The sequence below is a fragment of the Rutilus rutilus genome (genome assembly GCF_951802725.1).
Source record: "Rutilus rutilus genome assembly, chromosome: 18".
Classification (NCBI taxonomy): domain Eukaryota; kingdom Metazoa; phylum Chordata; class Actinopteri; order Cypriniformes; family Leuciscidae; genus Rutilus; species Rutilus rutilus.
The window spans coordinates 2,290,751-2,304,891 of NC_140231.1; the positions used below are offsets into that span (position 1 = coordinate 2,290,751).

General features: G+C 38.7%; 1 protein-coding gene and 1 long non-coding RNA gene across 3 annotated transcripts in view; one reads left to right on the plus strand and one right to left on the minus strand.

Moving 5' to 3' along the window:
* LOC311276886 overlaps positions 1-14,141 on the minus strand; it is a 374,569-nt gene that overhangs the window by 161,000 nt on the left and 199,428 nt on the right. The window lies entirely within an intron of this gene.
* The window catches only part of jade2 (jade family PHD finger 2), a 49,515-nt gene that overhangs the window by 13,239 nt on the left and 22,135 nt on the right, over positions 1-14,141 (plus strand). For both annotated transcript variants that reach the window (XM_084386868.1, XM_084386867.1), the window contains exons 4-7: positions 918-1,075; positions 5,512-5,684; positions 9,187-9,398; positions 10,433-10,600. In XM_084386868.1, coding sequence (XP_084242994.1) covers positions 918-1,075; positions 5,512-5,684; positions 9,187-9,398; positions 10,433-10,600 — 711 coding nt within the window. The remainder of the gene's footprint in view (positions 1-917; positions 1,076-5,511; positions 5,685-9,186; positions 9,399-10,432; positions 10,601-14,141) is intronic.

A 14,141-nucleotide genomic window follows, 5' to 3' on the forward strand; every position in this document is an offset into this window, starting at 1 on the left:
GCGGAATTGATTGGATGGTTGTGATTTGCTATTGGCTGATCTCATGTGAGTGACAGGTTATAGCCCCGCCCTCGTCATCAGAGAAGAGAAGAGATGCTGCAAGAGGAACTTATTCTGATTCAACATTATTAAGACAATAATAAATAATTTAGAATAAACACTGCAATATTCTATAAAAAAAAACAGGAGTTGTCCATTTTTATTACATTTCAACTTTAATCCAAATTAAGCCAAATGTAAAGATTTGTATATAAAAAAAACAATCAACAGATTAATCTACTGGGTGGATGGCAAGATTTTCAGTGAGGTAAAGTCATTTTATATAAATAATACTACAATTTATTTTGTTTAGCGCCTTTAAAATTGCATTCTCAAAGCGCTTTACAACACAAGCAAGCACAACAATATAACTTAAAACACAAAGTAGAGAGCAAAAAAAGATATAACACTGAATTAATAAACAACAAAACAAGTCAATTAAAAGCAATCCTGCAATAAAACGTTTTAAAAATGATTAATGAGTATATGCATACAGTTACGTGACGTTAATGTTGGTAATATCCTAATGCCTAATTGTCCACTTTCAGCAGTTTAGAGCTAAACAATCAAGCAGTTGAGAATAGCTATATGCTATATATTGTTTGATTTATGTGAGAGTATTGAACATTTGATGTATTTGTAGGGGTTTTTAATGTGTGATTTAATGTTAATAATATTCATCCGTCCTAAACATCAAGTTCTTCAGATCTGTTGTGTTCTTATGAAAGGTCTGGAAGATTGTTAGTGAAGGTCATCTTTAAGTGCTTTTGTAATTGCTTAGAAAATGGCAAAGTATTTAATTCTTGCTTCGGTGCCGGTGAAAATGCCAGAAGAAAACATCCGTGATGAATGTTGCCAATGTCGTCGTGTTCTTTCAGGTGTTTCGGACCGATTTCATCACAGCCATGAAGTTGCCTGATTCCGCCCAGCTGAGCCCGGAGGAGTTCTGCTTCCTGTCGGACCCCTGGAGGCAGGAGTGGGAGAAGGGTGTGCAGGTGCCCGCCAGCCTGGAGGCCATTCCCCAGCCCGTGGTCAGGTGAGGTCCCGCCAGCTTTGAGTTAAAATATGCTTTTCTTACTTAGTATTTTTGTCTTGTTTCCAGTCCAAATATAAAAAAAAATTAAATCAAGATGCATTTGCCAGAAAAGTAAAATGCCATAAGATATCATGTCCTGTTTTCTGGGGAAATAAATCAAAACTAAAGGGATATTTCACCGCTGGAAAGATGAATGTGTATTTAAATTGGCTCATTTATGTAGAAATGTGAAATTTATTTTAGAAGTTGGAGCCTTCTAGACTGAGAAAAGCCTGAACATGTATTTTTGGCTCATGTGGATGAAAGACAACAACTCCCAGAATGCACTTGCTTCGCTGCTCTACGAGGCCACTCCCAAGCCACGCCTACCGGTTACAGAGGGCGGTATCGGGAGAAATGATACAGCTAGGCTACTAGTCGATATGAGGGAGGGAAGCACGGTCGTTCGAGAATACTACCGGGTTTCTACTGATACATGCGCTCCCGAAACTGCATTTTAAAGCTGGCGAACAGCTGTCACAGAAGCTTCATCAGATAACGCACTTCGTGACCACTTCCGATCTATGGACGAGCCAAACCTGTGAAAAACTTATCCCGTTTTAATTATTTTACCCAGTTGCACAGTGTAAATTGTGAATTGCATGCATGTAAAAAGTTGACAGAACGCACTTTCTGTACTTGTTTTGCACAACTTCAGTCACATTTACATGTGTTAATAATGTACATAAAAAGCAGTAAGTGATCACTTGGTCTAGATTTTGAATTTAAAGTCGACATGAAATCAAAATTGACCCTATTTACTTTGTTAGGGCATATTACTAGTCTTGTGGTGAACACTTAACCTGTGCAAGTTAATACACAGAAAAAAAAAATTGTTTGCCATGGTAATCTTTAATCAAAATCTGAAAAGTTACTTCCGGTCTGGAATGGCGTTCCTTCTCTGATGACGTCAGTTTGACGGCTTGGGTTGGGAAACGCGTAACCACTCCTCAAACCGTCAGTCTGCTATGAGCAGAGATGGAGAGGAGGAGCGCTGAAGTCAAACCCTGCCCTCGGTTCAATATTCCCTTTCACTGGGAAATACGTCACAACACTGGAGAAAAGTCGTTTGCAACTTCCGGTTCACGGGGACTTAAAAGTTAGTTCACCCAAAATTGGCCACTCACCCTCATGTCGTTACAAACCCGTGCGATTTTCATTCATCTTCTAAACACAAATGAACATTTTTAATGAAATCTGAGAGATATCTGTCCCTCCATTGACAGGCTACGCAACTACCGCTTCAAAAAGTTCATAAAGAGATCGTAAAACTAACTTAACTTAATTTAACTGCTTAAATTTGCACTAAACATGTTGTATTTACTTTGTAACAAAAGCTGTTCTATCTTGTTTTTCAATGGGGGCAAAAGAAAATCATGTCTTTTATTATTTAAAAGCAACATTTCGTGATATATATCGAATATCGTAAAATTTCGACAATATCGAGATATAAAATTTTTTTATGTATCGCCCCGCTCTAGTCAGAGTATATGTGCATATTCAGGGTTTGAAATGAACACCCTCCAGCCCGCCAATTGCGGGTAAAAACCAACTGTGGCGTGTAACACTGTCAAATCTCTGTTTACTCACTTTGCTGGAAGTTCGTACAAGACAAATCTGCGCAGATTTAGCGAAAATATTCAACTCGTGAGTCATGATATATTAAATACAGCGTATTGCAGAATCTGCTCATATCTGGCTCACTTGAACACACACGTCACTACACAACAAATAACGGCGCGCTTGTTCATTTGCATTGAAGCAATAGCGAAGATTAAAAAGCATTTGGTGAACAGAAAACACATTGTTATGTTCCAATATCCTACATTTTTTTTAATGTTCTTTGTCCTGTATTGATCTGTCCACCTAAAACACATGTTTGGTGATGAGGATGAAAGAGGAAGAGGAGATGCTGGATGACAGGATTTAGTTTGAATAAGAAATTAATGTATGAAATCATCCCACAAGAGGGCGCAAGCGAGCGCAATAAGCAAATATAAACCAACTCAAGCATCGCATCTGTTATTGAGATGAAATGACATTCACTTTTTAAAGTGCATTAACTTTTTAAACAATTGTTCTTAAATAAAATATAATTTCCTTAATGTGCTTTAGTGTAAATTAGGCTACAATAGTGCATAAAGCTGTGTTTGTGCATCAGTGACCTGAGAAAACACACTTCAACAGACGCTACTGAACTACATGAAACACTCACTTCTACTCACTACATCTACATATTGTTCGTCAAAAACACCAGACGCTCATCTGTATCTGCAGCGAGTGCTGAGCGCTTTCTGTTGACTGTGTTTCAGCTGATGTAACACACTCACACACACGCGCGCGCGCAGCTCTGACCGATGTGCAGGTTTGGTCAAGTGTGTCGTTGCACGACTTTTGCCGCTACCTGAGAGTGTTTTCATCACCAGGGAACCTTTTTCAAATGAGCAACTGATCGGCACCGCGCTGTACTGGGCTATAAGCTGTACTGGGCTATAAGCTGTACTGGGCTATAAGCTGTACTGGATAAGCTAACAGAAACACACCGCGTTAAGGCCCTTTCACACCGGACGCGTAATGGAAAAGCGTAACGAAAAAGCGAATAGCATCAGCTGCGACGCGAATTTGCGACGTCTGTGACGTTCAGAGCTTCAACATTCCAAAACTTTCGCGCCGACAGCTGAGAAAACATGGACACTTCATCATCATCATCATCATCATCCAGTGAAGACGAGCTTTTCATTTTCTTTAAAAGACAGAAAAGAAGGTTTTCACCCGATCTTACAGAACAGCGAGTCTGAAGGGGAGTATGAGCTAATGTCCACTCTTGGTTTCCTGTTCCTCTCTCCTGTTTCCCACACAGGTGTCCCTGAGGGTTTTCCACAGTTTTTTTGCGTCTTCAACTAAACACAGTGCGTTTTGTGACGTCAATACACATTACATGTAACACACGAAGTAACAAGTTAAAATCATTCGACTAGAAGCTGTAGATATCACACACAGAATGTATAGATACTAAAAGCAGCCCTAAATAATCTCACTACATTTTTGTTACATTTTCAAAGTAAACAAACCGTGTTTAGAAAGATTAAAAATTCTTTCTTTCTTTCTTTCTTTCTTTCTTTCTTTCTTTCTTTCTTTCTTTCTTTCTTTCTTTCTTTCTTTCTTTCTTTCTTTCTTTCTTCCTAACTAATCTTTCTATCTATCTATCTATCTATCTATCTATCTATCTATCTTTTTAACTAATCATTCTTTCTTTCTAACTAATCTTTCTTTCCTTTCTCTTTCTTTCTTTCTTTCTCTTTCTCTCTTTTTCTTTCTTTCTTTCTTTCTTTCTTTCTTTCTTTCTTTCTTTCTTTCTTTCTTTCTTTCTCTCTTACTAATATTTCTTTCTTTCTTTTTCTCTTTCTCTTTCTTTCTCTCTTTCTTTCTTTCTTTCTCTTTTTCTTTCTATCTTTCTTTCTTTCTTTCTTTTTCTTTCTCTCTCTTACTAATATTTCTTTCTTTCTTTCTAACTCCAAACTAAAGTCAAATGTTGACAGCTGGAGAGGCTCATTAGACTCCATTAGCTGCCCTTCTATGTACTATTTCTAATCAATTGAGACTCATTTTCCATTCTAATATTTCTAAACTGAAAACCTTCAAACTTCTACAAACTTTTAAAACTACTAAACTAAAACTTAAACTAATTAAAACTAAAAACCTTCAAACTTCAAGCTTTTAATACTTCTTCAAACTTTGGTACTAACAAACCATCTTTCTTTCTTTCTTCCTTTCTGTCTCTATCTTTGACGATAATAGCGTTAGCTTTCTATCCCAGATGTAGTTTAGCCTGCTAGCCTACACAGCACAGGACTATACAAAGACTAAAACTATCACACAACACACTCACAGTCGTGATAACCGAGTTGGTTGGAAATGCTACGCCACACATTGTCTTTCAAATCGTTGTCCTGGTAGTGTGTGATTGGCTGAAGCCTTTTCTGTCGCCGCAAAAGTAAAAAAAAAATCGACATCGAAGCGGGAAAAAATAAGTCGTTTTTTCGGCGCAGAACATTCGCGTTCGGTGTGGGAGCGCTCATTACACAAACAGCCGATCACAAAATAAAACCATTGTCCTCTTGACACACGGACTTGAATGCATTTGCATTTGCTTTTTTTTTTTTTTTATTCGATGAATATTCTAAATAAGAATTTTTATTTGACAGCCCTAATATATGTATAGTATTAGGGCACACATGTCTCTGCTTGACGAGATCTGTAAAGTGAGCAACGGAGTATGATGCACATATCACAGTGAAAAGTCCTGTCCTCTGAGCTTAACCTGAACCTGAAACTTTGAAGACTTGATGCATGCAGGATGAGTTGTGTGGGCATTGAAGTGTGTGTTTTCCCCCCAGGGAGCTTCCGGAGGTCAGTCGAATCCCATTCTTTTCACCGATCCAAACCCGGGGCCAGTCAGAGTTTGGCTTCGGAGAGTCACATGGTCTCGCTGAGCCGCTGAGCCGCTACGATCTGGATGATCTGGATGTGGCCTGGCTTGAACTGGTTAATACTGAATTCAGAGAACTAGGTAAGATTTATTGACCATCTAAAGCATTTTTCTTTAACGATGCAAGTTTGTTATTTTAAAACAAGACTTTGAATTCTTTGTGGAATTAGTCGAGTCACATGCATTTCTATTAGGGGTGAAACGAAACAGTGCATCGATTACAAATCCTGACAATCTTGAAACATGCATTTTTGAATCGTGAATCATTTGTTCTGGTCAATAATTGATTCAAAATGATAAATGAATCACAATTCGATTCAATGCTTTTAAATATATAAGCGTTAAAAGATTACATGTGCGTATGAAAGTATAGTTTCTACATTTCTACAGCTCAGACTGATTTTAAGTTGCTCTGAAATGGTTAATTCCGTTGACAGTACCTGAGCAGTCGAAGTAAAACCCAGCTTATTCAAGGACACGCGTTTATGGCATGGATAAAGAAAGGAGCTAAAACATAATCATGAAGTGTCTGAAATGTATTCGACAGTTCTGCTGAATGATTAAAGAAGTGTAACTTAATGCAGTGTTATGAACCGGGCTTTTCTTACTATCCAGCGAAGAAAAGTTAGTTTAGGAGTAGTTGAGAAGGTCAGTCTATCCATGTTTAATGGATCTGAAACACTGTAGCCTTTACATTAACGGTTCAACACTGTCCTACGCAACAGTTAACATCAACTAACAATACTTTTAAGCCTTTTTAAGTCTTGGCTTATGCAAGTTTCTACATATGACAATTGAATAGGCTATTAAAATAATGTAATGTAGCATTATTAAGAACTAGCATGATCTAACAAAAGTAGCATGATCTAACAAAAGGGACCCCCCCCACACACACACACACCCCACACCCCCACTCTCTGACCCTTGAAGGTACAGTATATTTCACATTAGGGATGCAGCAATATGAACATTTTGGCCCATACCGATAACCAATAATTCTTTATATTTGAAAGCCGATAACCGATATATTGGCTGATAAATCTAAATCCAAATTTTTTTTTTTATATCCAATCATATTTCAAGCAGTTCAAAACCATCATGTTGAACAGTGCGCATCTGAACAAGCATTCCCTCGGCTATGTCATCAGTGAACAGTTGAGAAAGAAACTCGATGTTTGTCAGTGTATTCTGTCTTAAAGTGACAGCAGACTAATATTACTGATGTGTCAATAATGTTAATAAAACAACAAAATACAGCTTTAACAAAGATAAACCTATATTTAATTCCTACAGTGAACAAAGTGTTATTTTACATTTAGGCTTAATTATTAATTTCTGTATATGAATTAGGGATGTGCACGATTCGATCTGTAATTATTATTCGAAAAATAAAATACTATTCGAATTTTATCGCATTTATGAAGCCGTAAATACTTTGCGGGTCGTAAATGCAGTGAATCCCTGATAAATCCCAAGCACTAACTCGCAGTTATAATTAAATGCACTGGGTGGCACTGTGGCGCACGTTTAACAAGTTGTTTGTATTTTATCATAATGTCGTCGTCTGCCTCGCGAAGTTTGGAATTACTAGTCGAAAATGAGGTTACTAAATGATTTTACAAAATGGAATTACTTTTGATCAAATTAATTAATTAATCTGGAGTTATAATATCATCACCACAATGAGAAATCACATGAAATCCAAACAGCAGTCGACTGAGGAAAGACAGCTGTCCATCACTGCATCACGACTGCAGGTAAGCGCAGCTGTTACGTGCGAGTGATCCGAAATGATAACTTATCTAATAGTAAAATGATTTTGAGGTATATTCTTCCTTTAAGTTTTCTTTGAGAGAGAGGTTTAAGAACAGAAAACGCAAGGTGCTGTTAGAAACTTAGAACTAGAACACCGTTATCTTTATTTCTCTGAAACGTCTGTCAGCGCAGCGCGTTTTCTCACTCGAGCATAAATTGCTGGCGGCGTCCCTCCATGTGGATATTATTGTTTTCTCAACATAAACGTGAAACAATATAAACACGATAATCATATGCTGACTCGAGTGTATGTACGTTCTGTATGATAACTGGCGCAATCTGCTACTCTGCTTTATTAGGCGTTTTTTTCCGTTCGCGCTGCTTGAGCTTATATCCTTTTGTTCTTATTTTTTTTTTTTTTACACATAGGCCTACTGTTTAATGTTTTCAATTAAAAGAAAACTTTAACACGTTGTAAGCTTGTTGTGTATATTGCCTAATCGTAAGCTTCTTCAGAAATGGTGACAAAACTTTAAAAAAAAAATTACCTTAAAAAAAACTTATTTTTCGTTAAACGTCATTTAAATAAACGAATATTCGAATTTTATGAGCCCGAATATTCGAATGCAATATTTTTGAAAAATGCCCATCCCTAATATGAACACTACTGTTAGACTTTGTTATTTAGTATTATTCTCTGCTTGTAATTTGTGTATTTGTTCTTATTTTATTACTGATTGTTCACTTGTTATTAATAATGTTTGAACTTTTATCAGTTAGGTGTTATCAGTTATACTGTGGTAAACGAGTCATGTGAATAATACAATGCTTAATAATACAATGGTGCTGAGTTTTGTGATTCGGTGCAGCACTAGAGTCCCGATTCTCTCCTCTTCTTCACCTGTGTGTGTGTGTGTGTGTGTGTCCTGTGTTCACCTCTCCTCTTCTCTTCTTCACCTGTGTGTGTGTGTCCTGTGTTCACCTCTCCTCTTCTTCACCTGTGTGTGTGTCCTGTGTTCTCCTCTCCTCTTCTTCACCTGTGTGTGTGTGTCCTGTGTTCACCTCTCCTCTTCTTCACCTGTGTGTGTGTCCTGTGTTCTCCTCTCCTCTTCTCTTCACCTGTGTGTGTGTGTGTGTGTCCTGTGTTCACCTCTCCTCTTCTCTTCTTCACCTGTGTGTGTGTGTGTGTCCTGTGTTCTCCTCTCCTCTTCTCTTCACCTGTGTGTGTGTCCTGTGTTCTCCTCTCCTCTTCTCTTCTTCACCTGTGTGTGTGTCCTGTGTTCTCCTCTCCTCTTCTCTTCTTCACCTGTGTGTGTGTCCTGTGTTCTCCTCTCCTCTTCTCTTCTTCACCTGTGTGTGTGTGTGTGTGTGTCCTGTGTTCACCTCTCCTCTCCTCTTCATCTGTGTGTGTGTCCTGTGTTCTCCTCTCCTCCTCTCTTCTTCACCTGTGTGTGTGTGTGTGTGTGTGTGTGTGTGTGTGTGTGTCCTGTGTTCACCTCTTCACCTGTGTGTGTGTGTGTATCCTGTGTTCACCTCTCCTCTTCTCTTCTTCACCTGTGTGTGTGTGTGTCCTGTGTTCACCTCTCCTCTCCTCTTCATCTGTGTGTGTGTCCTTTGTTCTCCTCTCCTCCTCTCTTCTTCACCTGTGTGTGTGTGTGTGTGTGTGTCCTGTGTTCACCTCTCCTCTTCTCTTCTTCACCTGTGTGTGTGTGTGTGTGTGTGTGTCCTGTGTTCACCTCTTCACCTGTGTGTGTGTGTGTGTGTGTGTCCTGTGTTCACCTCTCCTCTTCTCTTCTTCACCTGTGTGTGTGTGTGTGTGTGTCCTCAGCGCTGCCAGAGCTGGACGAGCTCACCATGGAGCAGGTTGTGCTGGAGCTGGAGAGCCGGTGTCAGCAGAACATGCAGCGGGCAATCGAGACGGAGGAGGGCCTGGGCATCGAGTACGACGAGGACGTGGTCTGTGACGTGTGCCGCTCGCCCGAGGGGGAGGACAGCAACGAGATGGTTTTCTGCGACAAGTGCAACGTTTGTGTGCACCAGGTATTCCATCAAACAAATTACCCACATTGCATAGAGACAGAGCACATTTAGGCCACGCCCACACCGGGGGGGAAACAATCCAACCGTCTCCATTGACTTTGCATTGCGAGAAGCTGTGTGTGACAGGGTGTACAGCAAACAAGCTAAACAACCCAGAAACAAGTTTTTATAAGTTGTCGACCTCAAAAAACGAGCGTTTAAGACACAAGAGTGGATACAGGCACTTGAGAGAGCACAGCGTGTCATATTACTCTGAGAACTAACTTACGCCCACTGGAGGCGACCGGATAGCTTAGCTTACAGAAATATAATCTATAAAACTTGACATTTGTATATTTGACTTACCAGTGACTAAATGTTTACTGCACACGTAGTGTATTTTTAGTGCACACTGAGTGTCAGGATCCCACAGTTTGCCCATTCACTCCAGCCTGAATCCACTTTTGTGTCCTTAAACGCTCGTTTTTTGGGGTCGACAGCTTATAAAAACGTATTTCTGGGTTCTTTAGCTTGTTTACACCTTGTCACATAGCAGCTTTTAGACATTGTTTATGATGCGTGTCGCTTTGTCTCTATTGAGTCTACTGCTAATGCTTGAGCGCTGGAGTTAAAGTCACCATAAAATCAAGAGCGACAATTCTTTTTACAGGATGTTGCAGTGTTTAGCATACAAGTTTTATTACTAAAAGACGTAAATGACATTTGCATGTACTCTAAATTAAAGACACAAGTTGCACTGAATGTCAGCTTGATTATTTTGCTCAAGATCAGGATTTATTGAGTCCACATGTCATGAACACTAGAAACTCTTCTTCTAACCACAGGAGATCTGCCGTTACACACACACAACTCTGAGATGCTGTTTGCGAATGTTCGTTGGAACGATGGTTTCGGGAAACACAGACTCGTTGAACTATGATGATAACGTTTGAACGTGCGAACATAGTTGGCTAACGGTGCTTTCGGGAAACACACCCCTGATTTGTGCACATTATTGGTTGTGTTGAGAGAAGAACTGTTTTCTCCTCCTGCAGGCGTGTTACGGGATCCTGAAGGTGCCGCAGGGGAACTGGCTGTGCCGGACCTGTGCTCTGGGAGTGCAGGCCAAATGTTTGCTCTGTCCCAGAAGAGGAGGAGCTCTCAAACCCACTCGCAGTGGAACGAAGTGGGTCCACGTCAGCTGTGCCTTATGGATCCCTGAGGTATCAAATGAAGCTAGTCTGGGGATACTGGGTATAAGTACGGGTGTAACAATACGTCGATATGGATCGATGCATCGATCAAACGTCTAACGATGCCACACGTAAAATATCGATATGCGGTACCTTTATTTCAACACTCTCCTCATCCTTACGTAACGTCCGTCTACACATTTCTGCCAAAGCGCGCATTTTCGTTTACTCCCCATTAGGGCTGGGCGATATGGCCTAAAAAAAAAATCCCCGATTTTTTTCACAAAAAATCCGATTTACGATTTAAATCGATTTTTTTTTTCCTTCCCCTACTTAAAATCAATCTGCAGATGACAAAGAAATTGTTCAAAACAATTTTTAACTTTATTTTGTTTTGAATTTCCCTTCTGGGATTTGATTTGGATTTTCCCCTTGGGGTTAAAGTGCAATCAGAAACAACAAGGGATTGGGATTGGTGGGGAACGTGGGAAAAAAATGTACATCACAATAAAGTGTATTGTCATTGTCAAAACATTTGCAGGGTCCCCGCGGGGTCTTAGAAGCATTGAAAAAGTCTTAAATTTGATAATCTCAAATTAAGGCCTTAAAAGCCTTGAATTTGGTATACAAAGTCTTGAATTTCGTTACAAAGGTCTTAATTTTTTTTGCCTTTTCTATGATTAAATTCATACCGTAACAAAATTAGCTGTTACTAATGTAGACTAATTAAAAATTAGTCGCGTAACGTTGAGTGCACCTATAGAAGTCATAGAAGAACGCGCGAAAGCGCGCGCACCCGTTACGATGGTTACTAATCAGAGCTTTTCTGTTAAAAGAGCATGTTTTCTACCCGGTCTTTTCAGTAGTATCTGGCCACAACCATCCACGCGCGCTCTCTCTGCATTGTTGAAGAAGCGCGGATGATCTGAAAACACAGACAAGCTGGAGTTCAGCGATCTTCATTTGAGAATATCTGTCACGAGCCGCTTGCGCTGTTTGTGCGACTAAATCTGCGATCAAAATGCAGGCTGATATACAGCAGTGTTTTTAATGTTGATCATTATGCGAGCAAGAATGCAATGTTTCCCAACTATCCACACGATTTCAAATGTGACATTGATTTTATACAACAGTAAAAAAAAAAAAGGGTAACATTAAGTGATGTACTAAATTTTAAACAGGCTTATTGCTCTATTTTGCAACAAAATCTGTGGCTTTGACAAAGACAATGAGTTACCGCCACCTACTGGCGATTTTAATGTCATATTTTTATTAATATTAAACGCTTTTTAACATTGAATATTTATTGAACATTGTTTAATTTAAAACATTATTTTTTTTTTTATTATTATAAAGGTGAAAAATGAAATGGAAAAATCGATTAAATGGGGCAAATATTGTCCCTTAATGGAAAGATGTGACTGCAGTCGTGGAAGAGAGGGGGTACGGCACTCTAAAAAATTGGAGAACTAAGGAAAAGGGATATGTAGAATTGCACAAGTGCTACTGCTAAAGAGTGCAATGTCAATACAGCCTGTTAGCTTAATTTTAATTTCTCATAAGCTTAATCGAATTGGCCTAGAGAGAATAATTATGACATTTTCTGTCTAAAGACTACATATAAAATAGTTACCAAAATTAAAGTAACTGCAGTTTGACTAAAAGTAATGACTAAAAGTTGACAAAAAATGCAAACACATTTCGTCAACTAAAACTATGAAAGGCAGAATGACTCAAATGTGACTAAGACCAATAAGCATTTTCGTCTGAAGATGAAGAGTAAGACTAAATCAAAAATGGCTGCCAAAATTAACATTGGCCTACACACGTGCGCGCTACAACGCTGCTGCGTATGTATTAAATATGACTGATAATTTAAATAAAATGTTTTATTGTTAATGTATACAGTTTAATGTATAATGTTTAAAATGTATACAGATTTGACATTTTCCCCTCATACTTCTGTCGGAATTGGTACGAAGTTGGCATTGAATTTCATTTGAAATGGTATTAAAAAGGTCTTAAAAAGCCTTGAATTTAAGTTGGAGGATCCTGGGGGTACCCTGATTTGGTAACTAAACAGAATTTTATTAAGTTTAGTGACAACACAATGTTTACATGGTAGTCTACAATGACTGGTAGGCTATGCTATTGTTTTTATTATTGCTTTCACAATTTCAATTCAATTCTTGTGATTTGATTCTGATCTTGATTCAATATCGATTCCTTTGGATAAATACTAGGTACAGTAGATACATGTTAATTTAAAGGCCTTTCAGCTGGTATTATTATTAAAGGTTAAAAATAACATCTCAAATTAAATATAATGTGTTTTTTTATAATAAGTTCAACATTATAATATTTTAATGATATATATAGGTAAAAATATAATAAATATGTAATATAGTTATCATATTTAGCAAAATACTACTCTCTACAGCAATTATTTTAAAGTCCAACTAACGTGCTATGGTCATTAATGGGCTTTCCAGAGGTAAAAGTAACTTTACATGACGTATTGTCCTCCAGCTGTTATTATAGACCTATTTCCGCAGTAGAAAAACACAGATCGATCGATTTTATTTCATTTCGGTAAGTTGAACTGTATCTTTCAAATTACCTATTGATCCTTCGTGTTTATTTAGCCTACTATTAACTAGTAGTAAAGAGTAACAGATGATCGGTTCACGTGCCGCTTGAACTCTGTCAGCGATCTGTCAAGCGCCAAAACGGTGTTTATTGTTTGAATTTCGTAATTAAATCGACTGAATCTGAGACTTTGTTTCATAGCAATAGTAACCTTCTCTTGTCTGTCGGTGTCAGTGTCCTCTTTGCTTCGCGACTTTTCTCTGCGTGAGAAAATGGATGTGTTGCGTGAGAGCGTTTAAAAAGTGACGATTGCGTGAGTCACACGGTGAATTCGTGAGAGTTGATGGCTCTGCGGATTCAGTTTGTAAGACTGTAGGTTGTTTTTTGGCGGGTGTGTTTGTGCTGCCGCGGTCTTGCCGTGTTGTTTGTGTATCTCTATGCCAAACGCGCGGGGGAAGAGCTGAGCCTGTTCGGAGCTACGGGAGCCCAGAGGGGAGCGTTGGCGAATGTTAAAGAGAAAATCGATTTATCGCCCAGCCCTACTCCCCATACTGTCTGCCGGTGTGTCTTTGAATGAACTTTAATTTAGTAAGTAACCTGTATTTTTATAATTGTTATTATTACTTAATCAAAGCAACCCAGCTGCAGTTTGATTGACAGTTATCTGTTTTTGCAAATGAACTCTTCTGTTGGAAATGTCCCAAATGGGAGAGGCTGTGCAATTTTCAAAGAGTTTAAGGCGAGACACGGCAGGCAAAAACATTGGGGTTTTTTACTGGTCAATTTTGAGATTTCTGGATATTTGTCTTCAATAACATGTCTTCTTTCAGACTTGTGGTGAAAAAAAGTCCGAAATACACATTTAGGTCTTTATTTTATTACGCTTTGTCTGTTTGCGTCTGTAGATTTCTCATAAATTCAACAAAAGTTTGCGTTCTTAATCAACATGCTGCTCCGCGATCGCTGCCTGCACCCTGTCATC